Source organism: Sprattus sprattus (genome assembly GCF_963457725.1).
Source record: "Sprattus sprattus genome assembly, chromosome: 4".
Classification (NCBI taxonomy): domain Eukaryota; kingdom Metazoa; phylum Chordata; class Actinopteri; order Clupeiformes; family Clupeidae; genus Sprattus; species Sprattus sprattus.
Genome location: NC_137923.1, coordinates 26,003,172 through 26,025,682, shown reverse-complemented (window position 1 = coordinate 26,025,682; position 22,511 = coordinate 26,003,172). Strand labels below are relative to the sequence as shown.

The following is a 22,511-nucleotide window of genomic DNA, read 5'->3' as shown; positions in this document are numbered from 1 at the left end:
ATTCTCTCTCTCTCTCTTTCTCTCTCTCTGTCCCTCCACATGCCGTATCACTAGAGGCTGTTCTCCCCTTCAGTCCATTTCTTCATATCCATGTCCACTGCATCTCTTTCTTTCTCTCTTTTTCTCTCCGTGTCTATTCTACTCCACCCACCCTACACTGGCTGTCTGTGCGGAAGTGAGAGAGATCTGTGCTCTGCTGAAGACAAGGCCTGCTTGTCAGCAACCTATCTAGGCCCCTATGCCTGACAAGCGTACGGTACACCCTTTACCAAACATTCTCCAAGGCCCCCCACACTCCACCGACTTTGGCCCTCGAACCCAGAGGCAACCCCCATCGCAACCGGACAGCAGGCAAGGCATACCGTCCCCCAAAAAGAGGTGTTTGAGAAAGAAATGAACGAAGAAAAGGAAGAGAAATAGAGCGTCCCTACCTTCAGGACCGGCTCAGGCTGCTGCAGCACAGCTCAGATGGTGACGCAAGAAACCACCAAACTTCCCTTCATGACTTCCTGACTTGATGAGTGTGTGTGTGTGTGTGTGTTTGTGTGTGTGTGTGTGTGTGTGTGTGTGTGTGTGTGTGTGTGTGTGTGTGTGTGTGTGTGTGTGTGTGTGTGTGTGTGCATACACATGTACGTAGATGTGCGTTTGTCATAAGCTTTCTTTCTCCTCACTCGTCTTTCATTTGATGTGCATCAGTAATTTTCTATGTTTCTTTTTATTGATCTATCTATCTATCTATCTACCTCTGTATATATCCATATCTATATATACACATATTTTTAACATAGGAAGTAATGATTTTATTGATGTAAAAAGATGTTTTAGTCATTCTGTACACAAGAAATGTTACATTTTAGTTTCCTCTATAAATAAAGGCTGTTACTATTTCACGTTTTCAACATTTTACACGATAAGGGACAGTGTCCTGCAGTATGATGCACTTTCTCTGTACCAGAGGTAGTGTTAACAGGTGATTACAAGCTTAGTACATGTTACTGTCGACTGTGGCGACCTCCCATGGGCAAATGTAAGATCAACTTTATCGAGGCACCTGTGTATGAGATTCTAGATACATTTGATATAAATTCATATAAATCTATCTATATGTTTTGTGATCACAAGACTCTTCGTCCCCAAAATTATATCCTAACATCTCAAATTAGAGCGGGTGGAATTGCAAGAATATGACAGACATACGTCTTATTCTCAATAAGGATTTCCGAACTGCCAAAATAATCTACTAATTACGGTAAATGTTTGATTTGCGTCACAATTGGACAGGAAGTTGCTGTGAAACGCTGCCTTGAGGAAGGTTGTGTGCTTAAGCAGAAGCTGTGTGCATTTTTATTTTGACAGCAGCTATAGGAGGCTACACGTATTTGTTTATATTAAGAAGGGCAAAGAGTAGTGTTGCTTAAAGGCAAAAAGAAAACTGGTCAGGTTTCCGGCAGCTAACATTTAGAACATTTTAGCTGTTTATACACTCCTGCAAGGAGGATGTCGAATTGTACTTTCCAGGCACAGCTAGTGTCCATCATGGAAATACTGGCCAAGGCGGCCGTAGCAGAGATCAACAGACGAGTGAACGACAGCTGCGCGGTGATCCGTTTGGAGATGAGACGGAGCCAGAGGGACATCGATGCCCTGAAAAGGAAATACCATCTCATGGACAACGAGCTGCGGAAGACAAGGGGACGAGCAAGGAAAAAAGGTAACGTTATACGCGTGTTTGTTTCGGCTGTGTCTTAGGGGACTGTTTCTTCTACTGATCTACGGTATCCGCGTTAGCTGCTGCTCAGCGAACTGATGATGTGTGTCTGTGTTTGTCCCAGTGCCGATGTGTGTGACGTCTGACCGATACACTCCGAGGAGTGTGTGTATCCAAGACAGGGCGAGTTTGTGGAACGCAGAACACACAACCGTCCCAGAACAGAGGCAACCACCACCTGTGCAGGACACACATCTACGTCCATCTGATGCGGTTAGCCCTGGTTCTGTTTATGGTGCCTCACGTGTAACGTTGTGGTGGTTCTGGAGTTATACACACTAGTATGCATGTTAAAACACACACACACACACACACACATGCACAGCTGGCTGACATTGTTGACCTTTTGTGTTTGAGCAGGCTCCTTTGATCAAAGAGGAGACAGAAGAGGACAACCTCTGGGTCAGAGAGGAAGGTAAACACCTACACACACACACACACACACTCCTCACTGCCAGTATGCATACAGATATACAGTATACTGAAGTGAGTACGTGCCTGTGCAATATCACATACAAACTGCATTACTTCCAAGTGGAACTAAAGGGTATTTGCTCTCAGTGTGGTAGTACTAGCCATGTTCATGCCAAACATGCTGGACCTCATCTGAGCTAAACAGTTCTTCGGCACAAAACTGAAAGACTAAGCTTTGCTAAACAACATGAAAAGAAGCCTGATGAATATTGGGAGCACATTCATAAGTCAGATGAGACCAATATACATTTGTTTGGCTCAGATAAGGTCCAGCATGTTTGGTGTGAACCTGACCAGGACTACCACAGTGAATGCATAGTCCTGACAGTGAAGCACAGAGGTGGGAGTGTAATAAGGGGCTGCAAAAGTGCAAACGATGTTGTGGAGATGACATTCATAGATGGCATCATGAATGCCAGTGGATATACCTAGCCTGGTGACACCAGCCTACGTATTTCCGCCTGAATTGATTTCAAGCTCATACTCAGTCTGGCCCAACCCCGTTGACAATCGTCTCCAGGACTCAAAATCCTGTAGGACCAATCAGCGAACAGTTCAGAGCTGTGACGCAAAACTCGCCTCGGAGGAAAAGACACGAAAAGCTATCGGAAAAGTTGTCTCAACTCTCGAGAACATCAGAAAATTAAAAGGAGAACAAGAGTATTTTCTTGTAAGTTTTATGATTGGAAAGGACGTCGTAGCTCTTCTCCCAACTGGCTTTGGGAAGAGTTTAATCTACCGAATGCTTACTAAACGTTGCTGATTGGTTAAGGGAACTCCAATGATTTTAAACCTCAAGCTAAGCACCCGCTCATCTCGGAAACGAAAATGCATAGCGTTTTGCCAGACTGAAAGACGGAATGAAATGGAGTCACAGGCTGGTAATGGCCAGGCTAGGATATACCAACATACTTGCTGACAAGATGACTCCCAGACTCCAGAAGCTGGGCAGAAGAGGACGATTCCAGCTTGAAAACAATCAAAAGCACACTGCCAAAATCACAGAAGAGTTTCTAAAGGAGAAAAAAAGTGAAAACTGTAACTTGGCCTGGCTTAAATCCAATTGAACACATTTGAGGTATTTTAAAGATTGAGAGCAACACAGCCCTTTCAGCAAAGAGCAGCTGAACAGTTTTCTCAAAAGATTGGCAAAACATCTCCCCAGAGATTTGTGCAAACACTAGTATCCTCCATGTCAAAAAAAAAAAAGGTGGACATACGAAGTATTGAAAAAATGAAAGATTTGAATCTGAGTATTGAAAGGTTCCTACCGTGGTGCCTGTTTTGTGTATTGTCAATCTAGTAAATTAGTTTTTTCATTTGAAATAAGCAAATACCATACTATTCAACTTAGAAGTCATGCAGTTAATATAAGGTGATACAATTTCGAATCATTTTACATTTAAGTGATGTTGCAATGGGGTGTACTCACTTCTGTTGTATACTGTACGCATGAGAAACACATGATTTTCAGTGTCACAAACAAATCTCTATCAACATGCACACACTTAATTTATACAGACAAACCATTACCATATTCACTTACACGACACACATCACACACTCCAAGGCCCATGGATAAATATAATTTCTATTAAATCCCTCCCTCCCTCCCTCCCTCTCTCTTACACTCACACACACACACACACACACACACACACCTCAGTTCCACTCATGCTTCATTGACTTTATATACATAGACACACACCCCTCATTCTGCTTATAGAAACCCACACACAGCCAGTGCAGGGGCAGAGTCGACGCACACATTATGACCAGTATCATTCAGATGACTAGGGATATCTTACTTCTGTTAGGCATTGTATACCACAGGATAGCATGACTTCACATAAAGATTCACCAACATCTCTGATTAGAACAGAGGAAGTCTTTAAAGGTACCCAGTGCAACTTTTGAGGCTTAAAAATAAACATTCAATTTCTAGTCTTTTTTACACGTAGTAAGTTTCAATAACTCCATACCATTACATATCGACATTCAAGGAGCAAACATGAGACGTCGTTGTGTGGTGAGAACTGATAGAAAATTGTAAACAACAACAATCGCCGCCATTTTTTCCCCAAATCTTTATTTATTGGTGCCACCAATAAATAAAGCAGGATTCCAGTCAATGGAAAATTGCCTCTCCCCACCAGCGATTGTTGTTGTTTACGATTTTCTATCAGTTCTTACCACACAACGACGTCTCATCTTTGCTCCTTGAATGTCGATATGTAATGGTATGGAGTTATTGAAACTTCGGCGTGTAAAACAGACTAGAAATTGAATGTTTATTTTTCGAGTCTCAAGCCTATAAAGTTGCACTGGGTGCCTTTAAGTTTAAGTATCCTAGGTCTGACAGGAGAGGAGGGTGTTAATCACAGAGCTTGGATTATGTGTGCCACCCTGGGTCCAGCTCTAACGTGTGATATAGAACAGATACCAATACACAGATATCGGCTTCTAATTCTAAGAAGCATAAAGGCATATAAGAAGAAAATACTTTAGTTCTGACTGGAATCTCTCTGTGGTCATATTTGTGCTGGTCTGTCTGTAACCACCCCCTCTGCCCCACCCCTCCCCTCCACAGACCAGATGACCTTTTCTCTCATAGGCCCAGACGGAACAATCGCTGCAGGGGAAACCAAAGCGTCTCTAACACCACTGGACGGACAACATGACACAAGTGCCACACACACATCCCAGCAGAGCGTAGGGGAGCAGGAGGCGCACGTCACACTGGAGGTCCAGGTGAAGGCAGAGGAGGATGACGATGGTGAAAGGAATGAGGAAGAGGAGAAAAAGGAGGAGAGGAGTGAAGGGGAGGCAACAGGAGAGCAGCAGCAGCAGCAGGGCTTAAGGCAAGGAGAGTTTGGCCTGGAGCATCACGGCGCCCCCGTGTGGACAACAACCACGAATGACTTCAGCACAGAGACGTACTCTCACACCCAGCCTCTCTCTATGCCTCCACCCCCTCCTGCCCTCATGGGCTCCGCTGCTGCCATGGAACATTCTGGAAACTCTGCCGTCTTGATGGCCAGGAACGCGGGGCATGTTAGGTGGGGCATTCAAGAAGATGGACAGGATTGCAATGCTGATCATGTGACCCGGGAGCCCAGCGTCAGCCGGCCCCAGCTGGGCTTTAGAGCTGGAGGCGGACCCGCGCTGGGACTGGGTAGTTACCGTGGAAACAGCGCTGTTGGTGGTTTCAGCAACAGCTCAGCCACTGGATTTCACTCTGGTGCCCTGCGGCGTTTCCGGGCCCAGCAATGGCGCTCAGTCGGAGTGGTGGGGTCTTCGTCTGCATCTTCCTCCACCTCATCCTCTTTATCGTGTGCAGAGAGGCGTGTGTACGGCTGCTCTTTCTGCCCAAAGAGCTTTGCGCGCCTGAGCCAGCTGAAGGAGCACCTGCGCAGCCACACAGGCGAGAAGCCGTTCAGCTGCGCCACCTGCGGCCGCCGCTTCACCAAGCACTGCAACCTGGTGCGCCACGCCGTTGTGCACAGCGGCGAAAAGCCCTACCGTTGCCCGACGTGCGCCAAGTGCTTCACGCAGAGCTCCAGCCTCAAGTCGCACCAACGCACACACCTCCTGCCCCACAGGGATGGAGCGCTCCTCTCAGGGCCAGGCACGTCCCAGGGCTACAGGGGCTTCACGTAGGGGCCTGCCGGGATTTCAGGACAAGAGAAGGTGTTGGATTGAAGGTGCAGTCCGCGATTCTAATCCAATCAAGTTTTGGTCAGATTCAACAAATTGCTCCTCACGGTCCTCTAGCTTTCTGTTTTGTGCGTGTATAAAAAAAGACTTAAAACATCTTTTGTGTAAATGGAAGACAGACATAGTGGTTAAGGCTGAGCCATGAACAATTCCAGCCAAACAATACATTGCTTTAGGAGCAAGGAAGGAAGGGCTGTAATTTGATTTGTCTCTTGAGCCCATATCAACAACCCTTCGCCTGAATCGCAGACTGCACCTATAAATATGGAGGAAGGCTGGACAGGGTTTATATACTGTATGTTTCATTTAGTAAGTTTGTGAATCCTAATAACAGTGATTACATGTATATAGGTGTGTGTGTGTGTGTGTACTCTAATGTCGACTGCAGATGGTTCTTTAGTCTTGAGGAGAATAAACATTTCTGTACATTACTCATTCTTTATTTGTCTGTATCTCTGTGACCTTAAATTTATTTAATTAAAAACAGCATGACTTTTTATGTTCTCTTAAAATTGCTTCACACTCTTTAAGATTTTAGCGAGATATGGCGGGTCGTGTGATTTTAAGTTTGGCTAAGGTGCCAATTTTGAAATGTGTGCCTGCTATTTATCATTGCGATGTCTGTGACGGAATGCTGTCACTACAGATGAGAATGTGCTATGACTACCATACCATAGAGCCTGACTCTTTGGAGTTGTGGTCAGGGTGCAGGTTTGGTACTCTGTAGTTCAAGGCTGGGTAGGGTGACTGCTCTCTCTCTTTGCTACAGTGTCAAATAATAGATTTCTTTAGAAGAACACATCAGCATAGCGAACATTTAATGTCAAAGAACAACACATAAGCTGATCATAAAATATAAGAAATATAACTTCTTAACATGATGGCTTTGGATTCTGCTCAGTGCAAAACAGTTTCACATTGGCTCATGGTGTCATTGGGTTTTGGAGCATGGAGAGCTGATCAGTTTTGGTCAATTCATAAGTAATGGCCCCACCATGTACAAGCAGACACATGAATTGGTAATTTGACAAATGCAGCAGCCCTACCACTGGTAATACCACCCACATTACAAGTTTACAATTATAAATTAATTTCACTCATGTACAGTGTGCTGTCAATGAGCAGATAATAGACAAAATCAGTCAATTTCCAACTTATAAGCATACACAATGAATAAAGTATACATCTGGAACAGATGTGGTAAAAGAATCAGTACAATCAGATGAACACCTGATACAAAAGTAAAACAACTAAGAATTATGATCTCTTATAAAGGTTTCCTATAAAAAAGACGTGCCATAATTTGCCCTTAAAGGCACTAAAAGTAGTTTGTGTGTCCACTTAAAATCGAAATGGGCCTCTGAATGGACATATTTTGTGTTGCACTGGTCTGCTTTGTGTGTAATTTGGTTACTTCACTCAACACGCAGGATATGAACAGGACAGAAGTTAGATCCTGGAACTTTCCCCTCCTTTCACCCCACTGGGAACAGAGCCAATGCCACTGGCGTCTACTGTTTGGTTTCCTCCTGCAGCCAGAACTGCTCCCCATGGCAGTGATCAAAAAACCACTGTGGCTAGCTGTGGCAAAAAATGAATAAGTGAAGATCAATGGACCATAGACAGAAAACATACGGGCGCTTATAGAATCGAGCTGGGTTAAGAACCTCCTCGGCCACTTGTGTTTCTTGCGCCACACACACTTTCAAGGTTCAAAATCTGCCAGTGGCCTGTGAGTACAGAGGGGTGCACTGAGTAAACCTCACTCCCACACTATTTAGGAGATGCTATTGTGCTAGTGTGTGTGTGTGTGTGTGTGTGTGTGTGTGTGTGTGTGTGTGTGCGTGCCTGCGTGCGTGTGCGTGTGTGTACGTGCCTGTGTGCACGTGCGTGCGGCAGTGAGTACAGAGGCGTGCACTAGTAAACCTCACTCCCCGACTAGGTGATGCTAGTGTGTGTGTGTGCAGGCATGTGTTTAACAGTAGGCAGTGGGCACTGAGTAAGCTTCACTCCCCGACTATTTAAGAGGCGCACTAGCAATACATGCCTGCCTCCTGTCTGTGCCCAAGGGTAAAGGCGTTGAGTCCTGCACAGGACAGTGGTTCTACCAACGCAGGATACATTTACATTCCTCAGAACTACCATTTCACCTCCCGTGTTCTTAGAGACTGGCTTGAAGTTCCAGGAGAATGTCTTCATAAAGGTAGATGTCCTTTTCCTTGAGCAACACAAGCATGATGCCACATGCCTTTTCTCCCTTCTTGTGCACTATGTCAATGAGAGAGGTCACTTGGTCCTGCAGGACACTCGTGCTCTGAAGGATTTCCTCTGCCTCCCTACCGCTCAACACAGGAGGCTGGTGGCCTTGGAGTCCATCCAGAAGAACTCGGTGTACACTTCCTGATATTCTCTTGATGACATGCGGCCGAAACAAGAACAGCCGCTCTGGAAAGAGATCATCAAAGAAGTTGGTACATTTAGAAAGAGTTGCTCAAACCCCAATTGTTTGTAGAGGTTAAACTGGTTATTTCTGAAAATAAGCATACCACTGAAATTGCAGAAAACATATTTACTAACTTGGGTGGGGTTGGTAAACCTGGAATTCTTTCATTGTGTGATTTAAATGTGGTTTAATCAGGAGCTTACATTACAGTCAGCCTCCCCTCTAATCAATCACTGTAACTGTAGCCTGATGTCACCTGACCTACGCCCCCTGACCCCAATACACCTAGAGTTAGCTCTCTCACTGCTCTCTCGTTTAAAGGTGCATTAAGGATTAATAGCTATTCGCTAAAGGTATGCTAGCAGCTAAAACTAACGAAATCTCTTGAAATGTGCTGACTTTGACATTATGACAAACTAATTACTCAACGACTGTCCTTACACAGTCAAACATCAATCATGTGCAACACAAGACTAAGCAAGACGGCAAATAAGCTACTTACTAGATCGGCAGAAGGTAATCAAAGTCAGGTCGGCGGGCATCGGCAGGCAAAACTACAGAAGGCAGTTATATGCCTATCGACCCTGCTATGCCATTGGCACGGACGCAATTCTCCATATTAAAAGTCATTGTAGTGCCCCAATTTTTTTTAAGCTGTTATTTTAAGGTTAAACTGCTTATCCTAACCCTAATCCTGAAGCATAATTGTTGCATATTGTGCCTTTAACCTTTGTCAATGTAGTGTACATACAGTGCCCTCCACAATTATTGGCACCCCTAGTGAATATGAGCAAAACAGGCTATGAAAAATATATCTTTGCTGTTTATCCTCTCAGTCTTTCACTCGAAATATACACAAAAATCTTACCTTTTCATTGAAGGAAAATTATTAAAAGAAAAAAAAAACATTGACATTAAATAAAGATTTTTTTCCCCAAAACATGTGTGCCACAATTATTGGCACCCCTTAATGTAATGTTTTGTGCAGCCTCCATTTGCCAAGATAATAGCTCTAAGTCTTCTCCTATAATGTGTGATGAGGTTGGTGAACACATGGCACGGGATCTGAGACCATTCCTACATGCAGTATCTCTCCAGATCCTTCAGAATCTGAGGTCAACGTTTGTAAACTTGGCTACAGCTCATCCCACAGATTTCTATGGGGTTTAGGTCAGGGGACAGTGATGGCCATGGCAAAACCTTTATTCTGTGGTCGGTGAACCATTTTTGTGTTGATTTTGAGGTGTGCATTGGATCATTGTCCTGCTGGAAGGTCCAACCATGGTCCATTTTAAGGCTTACTGGAGGGGGCTGTTAGGTTTTCATTTAATATCTGCTGGTATTTGATGGAGTCCATGATACCATGTATCCTAACAAGATGTCCAGGGACTTTGGAAGAAAAACAGCCCCACAACATCAAAGATCCCCCACCATAATTCACATTGGGTATGGGGTGCTTTTCTATATGGCTATCTTTCTGTCTTAACCAAACCCAACTTTGATGTTTGTTGCCCAAAAGCTTTATTTTGGTCTCATCTGACCATATAACTCGGTCCCATTGAAAGTCTGACTTACATTTGGCAAACTGTAGGTGCTTTAGTTTGTTGTTGATTGACCGCAGAGGCTTTTTTCTGGCAACCCTCCAAAACAACTGGTGGTGATGTAGGTGGCGTCTGATGGTAGTTTTGGAGACTTTCTGACCCCAAGACTCAACTTACCTCTACAATTCTCCAGCTGTGATCCTTGGAGATTATTTTGCCAGTAGAACCATCCCCCTCACGGTGCGTGGGGTCAATGTACAGACACGTCCTCTTCCAGGCTGATTTTTTAACACCTCCTGTCGCTTTAAACTTCTTAATTATTTCCATGATAGTGGAAATGGGTATTTTCAACTGTTTAGAGATTTTCTTGTGTCCATTTCTTGATTTTTGCAGCTCAACAACTTTTCGTCGCACATCGTCACTGTGTTATTTGGGTCTTTCCCATAGTGATGAATGACTAATGGAATTTGGCCTGTCACCTCATATTTGTACACCAGTGGAAGTCATGGTTGGCCTCATAAGAGTTCCTTATCACATAGGTGAACTTAAAAATGTAAAACATGTCTGGAAATATACTTCAGTTAGATTTTAATTAAATATTTTTCTAGGGGTGCCAATAATTGTGGCACACATGTTTTGGGGGAAAATATTAATTTAATGTCAACAGTTTTTTTTCTTTCAATAATTTTACTTCAATGAAAAGGTAAGATTTTTGTGAATATTTTGAATGAAAGATCAAGAGGATAAACAGCAAAGACATATTTTTTTTTACAGCCTGTTTAGATCATATTCACTAGGGGTGCCAATATTTGTGGAGGGCACTGTGTATGTATCGATTTGGTTTGACAATTTGTATGTTAAGGTTAATAGGTTGTTGGCCTCGCCACACAGTCTTGCATGCATCACTTACCATTTTCCTCTTTTAACTCGGCACTGTAATCACACAGATTACACATACATTGGCCATAACCACACGGAGAGAAAACTCAAAATTTAAAATGAGTTAGGTACATCTAGTAAGATTACATATTGTGTGTTTTACTTCTGATCATTTTGTAAATAAATGCTTTTGATTAAATATACTGGTCTATTTAAGAATTAATGTTTCCAACCTCTTCTAGAATAGAATAGACTTTATTTGTCATTATGCATTAGAGACACAACGAAATTTGTTTGTGCAACCCCTAAAAAAAGTGCAATTGTGCTAGGTTGAGGGTAGGAGGGTTGTGCGATTATTTAAGTCTGTGATGGCCCTGGGGATGAAACTGTTCTGCTGTCTGGAGGTGCGGGCTGTAGTGGCCCGGTAGCGCGTGCCAGAGGGTAGCAGGTGAAGAGATTTACTATTCAAAACTCCTAAGACCTTCAACCTTTACTAGCTATTGATATGGTACTTTTGGTTGTACTTAAATTATTAATGATAGTTCCAAATTGATAGTTTAGTATATTTTACAATTCTGATTTATGAGGCTGATTTGAGACTGGTCTTAATTTTGATCACTGTGGTAAACCCTACACTTTGTGTAGTGCCTGTGCGTTCAACTTAATTGATCTACTGCCGTGTTGAATAGTTGATGCCTATCCAATCTGGTGATATTACCAACATTGTATTGGTACGGTTGTCAGAATAGTACCAAAATGATCTTGGTGGTCTTTGTGAGGAAAGTATAACTATTTATGCACAATTGCACCCACATTCTTTTTTGGCTCTGTTCACAAGGTAAGGTACCTACATTTTTCAGGTGCCTATATGAAGCCAGTACCTGCTGCACCTACAGTGGCTATACTATAAAATGTGATTCTGTATACAATCGTTTTCGAAATACAAGTTCAGTGTAGAGTTGAGTAAATAGAAATGGGGAGGTGGTCTAAGGTAATGTTTAAGAGGCTGTGTACCTCTGTATGGCATGGAGGCCATTCTTCCCTCATCCAGACTTGGGGTAGCAGCTTTGCTCACTCCTGGTGACACATCCTGGGTCGCTCCGTAATCAACACGCCACAGTGGTGTTTTCCAGATGGATTGCCCTCCGCTGATCAACTCCAAGTCAAAACATTCCTCTGGCTCTTTCATGTAGACCTCAAAGAAATTTGCCCTTTCGTAATTCAGGGTGTACTTATCTGGGGTGATCTCGGAATGGCAAGATGTCCTCAGGCTGTATTTGGAGTTGATCCAAAGCGAAGTGTCAGGCTGGGGTCTTTCTATCTTCTTGACTCTCTCCTGATGCAAGTCATCCTTCACACTCTGCATCATGGAGGCGTTCCATGGCATCACGTACGTGAAGAGAACCAAGGGCGTCACTCTGGTCCGGTAGATTAGCACCTCCAGGTGGGTTTTCAGTGGGATGCCGATTTTCACCAGGACTTCTGTCAGTGAGAAGGAAGGCTTGAGGAGCTTTGCATGGAAGCGGGTCAGCTCGCAGGTCTCTAAGGTTATACCAGTGTCTGCCCCACGCAGAACTTTCACAGCATCACTGAGAGAGGAGTCTGCGCCATCCAGACATGCAAAATGGGGCAGGTGGGCCTCCAGCAAGTCACCTGAGAGCACCTTGATGTCCATCAAAGAACTAATCGGTGTGTACTGCAACATGGCGACCTCTGCTCTTCATATGGGTCGCTGAAGTGATACTGCAGAGTGACCTCATCAGCACACACCCAGCGCAAACCAGACACTGTACACTCAAAACTTCCTGGAGGAGATCTGTGTTCATATACTGGGACTTCGGTCTCCATGGAGACAGAGGGTTCCATCAGTGCCCAGTGGGAGGTGTCTGTGATGTGAGAACAGGATCTGCAGCACCTTGTTGGTCTGTAGTTCTGACAATATCTTTCACCACCTGATATTCCTGGTCTTTACGATAAACAAAAGAGATATTTTTAAAAAATCATTCAGATCACCTTTTTGGAAAGAGTACCATTCCTGAAATAAGCAGGAAGTGGTTAATAGCATATAAAACATCCAGCTACTTCCACAATATACACAATATGAAATACTAAGTCTCTCGCACTATAGAGCAACTGTATACATCAATCACTGTTACATTGTTTCCTGGCTGCCACTACTTTAGATAATTCCCTGAATAAAACCACAGCAAACCAAAAAAAGTGACATCAGTCCAAAAAGGTTGTATAGTTACTTGTGTATAGGAAAAACAAGCCTCTTTGTGAGGGAATTGAAGTGTTGAAGAACAGGTTTAGCCAAGAGTCCACTGAGTTTGGTAAGAATTGTGCAGATGTCCCTCTGCCTTCAAAAAACAAAACAACAGTTAAGAGTAATTGGTACTACACATCAATCAGCTATCTGACTTGGTGTGCAGAAACTTACTAATGCACTTAGGGGAGAGGTGATGAATCAGCACTACAGTACTACTACATCCAATTCCTTAACAACATATTGAGATATCAAATTTTACCTAAAGGTAGAATGGGGATATGTGTAGTAACTGACATGTTCCCTTAGGTAAGTAGGCTACTCACCCGAGTCTGCCTTCTCTAAGCTGACTGCAAAGAGACTGGATGAACCAGGACCCTGCAGCTGGGTGTCTGAAAGAGTTGAACATATCCACGGTAGCCACAGAGAAAAGGAAATTCACCACGGCTGGCATTGTGAACGCGTTCACAGTAGTCGCAATATCCGAGCATTGGACTCCTTCTTTAGAGATGTTAATTCCAATGTCGCTTGCAATTCCTTGGCAAGCCTGGATGAAGAACAGTTTGGGCTTCCCAGAGAGGGATGGGCAGTTGTTCACTTCAAATAGAGCAATAATATCTTTGATGGGAAGGAAGACATTGTCACATCCAAACACACCCCCATTTTCCCAGCGGCTAAGCACACAGCAGACAAAACAGTCTCCGTCTGCATTCTGACTACAGCCCAGTAGCACTCTCTTCATCTCCTCTGTAGTCAGGTCTTTGTGGCATTGAACTGAGAAGTCAAGCCAGGTGAACACTTTTCGCAAGGCATCTGAAAAGCAGACAGACAGTGGACAGGTATACACAACAGTGAGTCAGCTGTTACCTGTAACTAGGTCAAGGAACAGTCTATCATAAAACATAACCATGTTATGTCAGTTATATTTGATGTAATTTCAAATATCATATAGCACAGGTGTAGTGATTATTCGTACCTGTGTCTGCATCTGAACCTTTTCGTGACTGTGATTGATGAGATTGTTCGTTATTGATGATAACACACAGGCCAAGAGGACTGCGAGTCATTCTGTACTCCATATCCAATGTGCAGGGAACCTGAGTTAATTACTCAATCTATTAATCAAGGCAAGTCTGGATCTAAGTGCAATCTTTATGTCTGTAATAAATGTGTGTTGTATGTACCATGCCTCTGACCTCCACCAATCACCAGAGCCTAATTCCCTGAATTTGTCAACACAGTTGGTGACTTACCTGGCTTGTCGACTGGAGTGGATCATCTGAAAGACAGAGGAACACAGCTTAGAATGTGGAATGATTGTTTTGCTGGAATTATAGTACAGTCTGTGATTCTCGTGAAAGGTTGTTGATATTACAGCTCAACTGTTAATCAAATTACACCCCTTCTTTCTGTGCTCCTGATACATGGCTGGAAATGTTTTTTTTTGTGCACACATAGAGCAGACAGCTCTAGGACAGTGAAAAGCAATTAGCTGAATTTGACCAGGCATATATTGACTTAGAACCGCAGACTGCACCTTTAAGAGAGACCCTGTAATATGAATGTACCTGAGCAGGGGTGCAACTGCCCAGTGTCAGGGGGGTATGCAGCAAACATTTTGGCTATGGTGCATACAGTATATACTGTACACACATACACACACAAATATATATATATTAGTAAATAATAAACAGTTGCAAACATCAACATTATAATGATAACCATTGCAACATAATGCCTTAAAACGCAAAAGTAAGCCTGCAAATAAAGATCTTTAAATTAAAGGTGATGATGTGTAACAATGCTGCTACCAAAATATTCTAGAGTGCTCTTTAGTTGCTACTAAATAATAACACGCCGTGCCTTTGCACTTGCCCATTCATCTAGTATTGCATCATGCCAACAGATAGCCTGTATGTTTGACAGCACAGCTAACATGAACAGCTAATGGTAACCATGGTAACTAGAGTTACGTTTCCAGCTTCTTGTTAGTTACTGTGAATGCTACCAGAGCCCGTCTCCCACCTTATATTTACCAGTTGTTATTTTTGCCTTAATAAAATTGAGATGTGTCATACATGGGATTGGTACAGTAGGGGTTTAACCAAAATCTAAATGTAGCTATCATCAGCCTAACTGATGAGGCTTAAGCCAGCCATAAACCCCCATTTGGCTGCTACATTTCTATGTTAGCAAACGCTAGCTAGCCTGCTAGCTAGTCTGTTAACATTATTTGCAAGCCTCCAAGCACAAACGTAAAGTCACCTTAAAACCTACCTGTTGCCTTTCACCATCCACTTATTTAATTGCTGTCGCATCCCCTGACATGTCTTCTCCTTTTCCCTCTTTCTTTTTCTGTTCCCAAAGCTCCCAACAGCTTTTTTGCTTTATCCATCTTCCATCCAACCAACTCACTACTCGTAGCTTAGTTCGAACTGCTTGTGTGTTTAGCGGTCATGGCCTCACGCTCCGACTTCTATGTCAAAATTCTATTATGGAATCTTAAGACATAAGGCGCCTACTCTAGCCTGTTTAGTCCTCTAAAATGTTATAAAAATTAAGGAAATGCAGAAATGATTTAGAAACGCACAACAGCAGCTACATATCGAAAATACCCCAAACATGTTTTTTTTTACCATCGCTTTGGCGCTCCCATGGTGCGGCGCCTATATGCGCCGCATACAGCGCATACCCACTTTTTGTGCCACTGTACCTGAGGGAGGTGACCAAACACCTTGGTTTTTAGAGGCGACTCCCTTAAGTGCCAAGAGCCCTTGTAATCGAGGAAAGGTTTTAAGGATTTCATCTTCTCTCAACAGTGTGATGAAGTCATTGGATGCTGATTTGGACATTAATCTGTCCAGCAGCTCAATGACAGTCTTTTCACCCATGTCCTCCATGCTGAGGTCTCTATATTCCCTTTGTGTTATCAGATGTTTCCTTGCTACGTGTTTCAGGATAAACTGGCCATCCGTAGACAGAACATCTATGAGAAACTATTTATTACGACTAATAAAATCCATGGCCACTGAGCTGGAACACCTAAAAAAAAAAAAAGATAAATGCCAAGCAATCAGTGAAACACGTTAAAACTAAACAATAAGTTACAAATAAGTTACAACTAAATCAATACTTTGTATTATTTGTTTAGATGAGAGCCCTTAATAAATCACTCTGTGATGACAGGTTAGCTGCTGAATAGTCTCAAGTAGGCCAGACATGTGTTTAGGACCATTGAAAGCATGGCAAACCAGCAATGTTGATTAAGTAGAACCACTTAAAGCACTGGCGCCATTTGACAGAATTTCTAAACTAACATTTGACCATTATTCATCCATAAGGTAACAGAAACAATTGATGCCGGTAGACGATGGGTGGTAAACACACAATCGGTGGTTACTGGTCTGATTGGTTAAAACCAGTCACCTGACCGGCATTCCCTGAACACATACTGGCTTTACACAGCCAATCAAAATCGGTGAGGTTTGCATAACAATGACCTCAAACTACTGCTCAAATACTTATTCCTTAAATTAAGTGTGAGCAATGGTCCACTTGGTGCTTTTAACCTGTCTTTCTTTTCGCGTATTCTTAATGACAGTCAGGTCATTAAGATTACCCACTTTGCTGTATAGCTACGAATCCAAATCATCTGAAATATAATAGTCTCCAATGCTGTATTTTTGTTTGATGAAGATATGTCTTCTTTATTGACTAAAACAGCAACCTCCAAAACGCTCCATTACCGAACTTTGTGATGCATTTATGCTACTTCCACATATAAATCCATGAGGCAAATGTGCCATAAACGTCAAGAAATATAACCAAAATTATATTACATATATCCTATACAACCTAAACCTTACACTAAACAAAATATCAATTAGTTTAAGGTTGCTGTCCACTTACGAGAATTGTGCGTCTTTCTCGGTTACCTAAAGTTGTCTACTTTCACTTTTCAACTTTCGGAAGACGCAACCTGCAGTGACGTTTTAGAGAGGGCGTGTCAATTAGTGTTGCTGGACACAGACAACCACAGTACCAATCCTGTGGAATCTAACCACATTTACAGTTTTTATCCATTGCTTTGGGCAATTTCACGAAAACAGAAATTACATTCTCATAACAACACGTGCAAATCTCCAAACCACTGGGCACTTGTTCAAAACCGATTGGCATTTCTCATTCCTTTAATCAAATTGCAATTGTTTTAGAAACTCCTTGCAAATGACAAATACAATTGCCTACAGCTTGCACACATTTCAAATGATTAAGCACATCTGTGCAAATGGTTAGGTACAATTGCCTTCAGTTAGCCCAATTACCAATTGAATACATCTTGCTGGTCTAAACTGACTGTTGCTTCTCAGTCAAGTGGTTGTTCGCTGCAAAACATGTTGGCATAATTTCCTTCTGTACATCATCACCTGCAGAATAGTTCACTCCACTGTCACAATCGTTCAGGCACATAATACCATGAAAAACAACATGGTATATACTGTAATATGGATCTCTTGGATCATCGGCTTCATTTTTTCAGGTGCAACTAGAACTTTACTAATCAAGGGAGAGTTTCTCACATCCGATCACCAATCACTCAGTAATTTTAGTTAGCTGACAAGTGCTATCCAGGAGTATAAATGCTTCCATCAAACATAGGGCTTGACAAAGTTCAGTACAGTTGACAAGTATGAATGGAAGCACCAAACGAGCAAGGGCAACTGCCTCACAATGTGTGCTGCGATATCCGAAAACGGGGTAGTCACCCACATTCCAAGTATCGGCCCATACAACACCCAGCTCCTGGTGTTCTTAGACCGCCTTTACGTTGATCTTATCCCTCTACTTGAGGGGGGTTTGGTAGGGCCTCACTTGCCGACATATGTGATTGTGTGGGACAATGTCAACTTTCACCATGGCCCGCTCATCAGGGCGTGGTTCGCTGCCCATCAAAGGATGGTGATGGTGCTCCTAGCCCCTTACTCCCCATTTCTAAATCCTATTGAGGAGTTTTTTTCAGCTTGGAGGTGGAGGGTCTACGAGCATCGGGCTCTAAATCAGAGGTCCCTCCTCCAAGCAATGGATGCTGCTTGTGAGGATGTAACGGCTGATCATTCCAGGGGATGGTTGCAGCATGCACGCCGATTCTTCCCGCGTTGCATTGCAAGGGAGAACATAAGATGCGATGTAGATGAGAATCTGTGGCCAGACAGACGTGAGCGTGAGGCTGAGCAGGAGAGTGAGGACGAAGACTGAAGACTTCCTTTCCTTCTGTATGTTTTGTTACAGTAGTGTAGGCTATACTTAATTTGAGTTTTGATGTTCTTTTTGTTTGACAGTGTTTTTTACTGTACACATTTTCTGTTTCTGTTTTGCAATTAAATACTGTAACAATTTCCATGGCATGAGTCCAATACAGTTCGCCATGTGAAACCTTGTTGGCTCCTCTTGAATTTGTTTCTGTTTGATACATATAGTATTCTGGAAAGAAAACATCTACTACAGTAACCATTCAGTGTCAAAGGACTAAGCCAAGATTGAAATGTGCACATGAGGGATATGGTCCACTGACATACTGACAAAACATCTAAACGTTTTGACCTGCAGTGCTTAAACAATGCCAAAGGGACTTTTCATTTTGGGGGCACTGACTATTAGTATGAGAAAAGGAATTAGTTTTACAGTTTTTATCCATTGCTTTGGGCAATTTCACGAAACAGAAATTACATTCTCAAAACAACACGTGCAAACCTCAAAACCACTGGGCACTGGTTCACAACAGATTGGCATTTCTCATTCCTTTAATCAAATTGCAATTGTTTTAGAAACTCCTTGCAAATGACAAGTACAATTGCCTACAGTTTGCACACATTTCAAATGATTTAGCACATCTGTGCAAATGGTTAGGTACAATTGCCTTCAGTTAGCCCATTTACCAATTGAATACATCTTGCTGGTCTAAACTGACTGTTGCTTCTCAGTCAAGTGGTTGTTCTCTGCAAAACATGTTGGCATAATTTCCTTGAGTACATCATCACCTGCAAAATAGTTCACTCTACTGTCAAAATCTTTCAGGCACATAATACCATGAAAAACATCATGGTATATCCTGTAATATGGATCTCTTAGATCATCAGCTTACAGTAATTGTCAGGTGCAACTACAACTTTACTAATCAAGGGGGAGATTCACACATCCGATCACCAATCACACAGTAAGTTTAGTTAGCTGACAGGTCCTATCCAGGAGTATAAATGCTTCCATCAAATATCTAGAGCTTGACCAAGTTCAGTACAATTTATGAACATGGAAGCACCTGGCCAGGGAAACAACCAAGGGCAACTGCCTGTTCGAGGAAGAGGAGGAAGAAAAAGAGGAGCAACGGCGGATGTCCCACGCCAGAGCGGGGGCAACATCACCATGTGTGATGCCATTTTAGAGAATAGTGTAGTCTCCCACATTCCCAGTCTTGGCCCATACAATACCCAGAAGCTCCAGGTTGTGTTGTTAGTGTAGGCTATACATCATTTTAGCTTTAATGTGCTTATTGTATGAGAGTATATTGTGCTGTACGCATTTTCTGTTACTGTAACCATGATGTATGGCAATAACTGTAACAATTTCCATGGCAGTACGAGTGCAGTATGAGTGCTACCGTGTAGGCTACGCTTGAATTATTCTTTTTTCTGTTTGACACACAAAGTATTCTGGAAAGAAAACATCTACTGCAGTAAACGTCAAAGGACTGAGCCAAGATTGAAATGTGCACTTGAGGGATATTTCTATGGTCCACTGCCATACTGGCAAAACATCTAAACGTTTTGACCTGCAGTGCTTAAACAATGCCAAAGGGACTTTTCATTTTGGGGGCACTGACTATTGGTATGAGAAAAGGAATTAGTTTTAATTGATGAGTTGTCTGTTTTGGGAGAGATATGACCTTTTGCTGGTGTGCCATAGTGTTTTGATAAACTATCTAGGTTATTTTGGCAAATATATTTAAAGCTTGGAGAATGTCCTTTTCTTTTCGGGAAGGAACTTTTCATTTTGGGGGCACTGACTATTTTTATGAGAAAATGATTTGGTTTTGAAGCTTGACTTAACTGTTTTGGGTGAGATATGACCTTTTGAAGGTGTAGTATATTGATACTATAACTGTGTAGCTAGACCTGCTATCTTATTGGTAGTTAAACAGTGCCATCTAGTGGTGATCTAGTTATGTGGTAATCCCCGTATGTTGCCTGTGTGAGTTAGTCTGAGAGTGGCAATAAAGAGAAGCAGACGTGGTTAAGTTGGTCTCCGTCATCTTTAGCTTTAGGAATATATCAACTGTGTAAGAGCAGTCCGAATATATTACAGTGGCGACGAGGATGGGATATATTTTTAGTGGAAAGGGATTCCCAGTTGCAGAGCTAGTGAATTAAATTGTTTTACACGAAAGCAACGTGACTACCAGAGAACTAGCTGCTAGCAAGACAAGCCAAGCTAACGTGGAGTGTGTCGCGTGAAGTTAACGGCAGCATGGCATATTTCATCGGAAACATTGGCGAGTACAAGGAAGGTAAAGAGGACTTCGAGTCATACCTCGAGAGGTTCGAGCAATGGATGATTGTCAATGAAGTGGAGCAAGGTAAAAAGGCCAACGTTTTCCTGTCTATAATAGGCGCAGAAGCCTATGGACTGTTAAAAAACCTCTGCATACCAGATAAGCCAAGTAGCCTCCATTATGACGTGCTTAGCGGGAAACTAACGTCCCATTATAAGCCCAAGCCACTAGTTATCGCTGAAAGGTTTAAATTTCAAAAAAGGAACCAACAAGAAAATGAATCTGTGTCGGATTATGTGGTAGCGTTAAAGCACCTGTCCATACATTGTGAATTTGGTACTCATTTAGACGAAGCACTGAGGGACAGATTTGTTAGTGGTTTGAGGGTGGAGGCTATTCAGAGAAAGTTGCTTACTGAACATCAGCTAACATTTGCAAAAGCATGTGAATTGTCGTTATCAATGGAAATGGCATCGAAGAATACGATGGAGTTTGCCAGCAAAATGAAAGGAGCTGCCGAGGTGAACAACATAGACCAGAAGAGAGCAAACAAGAGTGCGTGGAAAAGTAGACCAGCCACCAGCGAGTGGAAAAGTAAGGTCACAAATGACGGTTCCAGACCACAGAGAACAGAAACGCACCAGCCTTGTTACCGATGTGGGGGTAGCAGTCATGCAGCGCAGCAATGCAGGTACAGAACAGAGACATGTCACAAGTGTTCAAAAGTTGGACACATAGCAAGGATGTGTAAAGCTGAGAGTAGGCAGGGACATACACGGTATGTGGCTGAAAACAGCGGTCCAAATGACACATCAGGAAATGATGATGATGATGATCTGTTTGGGTCATATTCCATGAATACAGTGTACCCAACCAATACAGTTGGTAATGGAAAAAAGGACATTAGAGTCAATGTGAAGTTAGAAGGAACTCCAGTGGATATGCAGCTTGACACAGGAGCTGCTGTCACACTTGTGTCTGAGATAGTGTATAAGAAACATCTCTCTCATCTGCCACTGAAAGAAAGCAAAGTGCGGCTGTCAACCTTTTCCGGTGAGGACATTCCCTTGATGGGACAAGTGACTGTCAATGCGAAATATGGGAACCAGAGTGGTGATTTACCCCTTGTGATAGTGAAAGGTGACAGACCAGCCCTCCTTGGCCGTAACTGGCTCACAAACTTCGAACTAGACTGGGCAAGCATATTCTCAGTTATACCAGCAGGGGGCAGAAATAACGCAGACGTAGAGGAAATGTTGCAGAGACACAAAGCAGTGTTTTCTGAGGAGCCTGGCACTATTTGTGAGTTTAAGGCCAGCATTACAGTGAAGCCAGACACCAAGCCAGTTTTCAGGAAGGCAAGACCAGTGCCATATGCACTAAAAGACGCTGTGGAGAAAGAGTTAGACAGATTAGAGAAAGCAGGCATTATCTCAAAGATAGAACGTAGTCAGTGGGCCGCCCCAATAGTAGTTGTACCCAAATCAGACAAGTCAATTCGTATCTGTGGCGACTATAAAGTCACGGTAAATCAGAGTGTGGAGGAGGAGAACTATCCACTACCGAACGCGGAAGATCTCTTTGCCACACTGGCCGGGGGCACTCTCTTTAGCAAATTAGACCTGTCACATGCCTATCAACAGCTTGAGTTAGAGAAGGACTCAGAGAAGTACTTGACAGTAAATACTCACAAAGGACTGTATGTCTATCATAGACTTTCATATGGAGTGTCCAGTGCGCCTTCTATGTTCCAGAATGTGATGGACCAGATCCTACAAGGCTTGGAGCATGTGACCTGCTTCCTAGATGACATACTGGTCACGGGCAGAACAAGAGTGGAGCACCTGAGGAACCTAGAGGAGGTACTGAGCCGGCTG

General features: G+C 42.9%; 1 protein-coding gene across 1 annotated transcript; it reads left to right on the top strand.

Moving 5' to 3' along the window:
- The first annotated feature begins 1,438 nt into the window (after positions 1-1,438).
- On the top strand, positions 1,439-6,234 carry LOC308363434 (uncharacterized protein). The gene is made up of 4 exons (XM_080836244.1): positions 1,439-1,711; positions 1,833-1,981; positions 2,129-2,183; positions 4,833-6,234. Exons 1-4 carry the CDS (start codon positions 1,498-1,500, stop codon positions 5,900-5,902), a joined length of 1,488 nt encoding a protein of 495 aa, XP_080692370.1. The 5' UTR covers positions 1,439-1,497; the 3' UTR covers positions 5,903-6,234.
- Positions 6,235-22,511: the final 16,277 nt, after the last annotated feature.

Coding starts and splice junctions, on each gene's coding strand:
- LOC308363434 (XM_080836244.1), top strand. CDS start 1,498: ATGTCGAATTGTACTTTCCAGGCACAGCTAGTGTCCATCATGGAAATA. Junction 1,982..2,128: donor ATCTACGTCCATCTGATGCG/GTTAGCCCTGGT, acceptor GTGTTTGAGCAG/GCTCCTTTGATCAAAGAGGA. Junction 2,184..4,832: donor CCTCTGGGTCAGAGAGGAAG/GTAAACACCTAC, acceptor TCCCCTCCACAG/ACCAGATGACCTTTTCTCTC.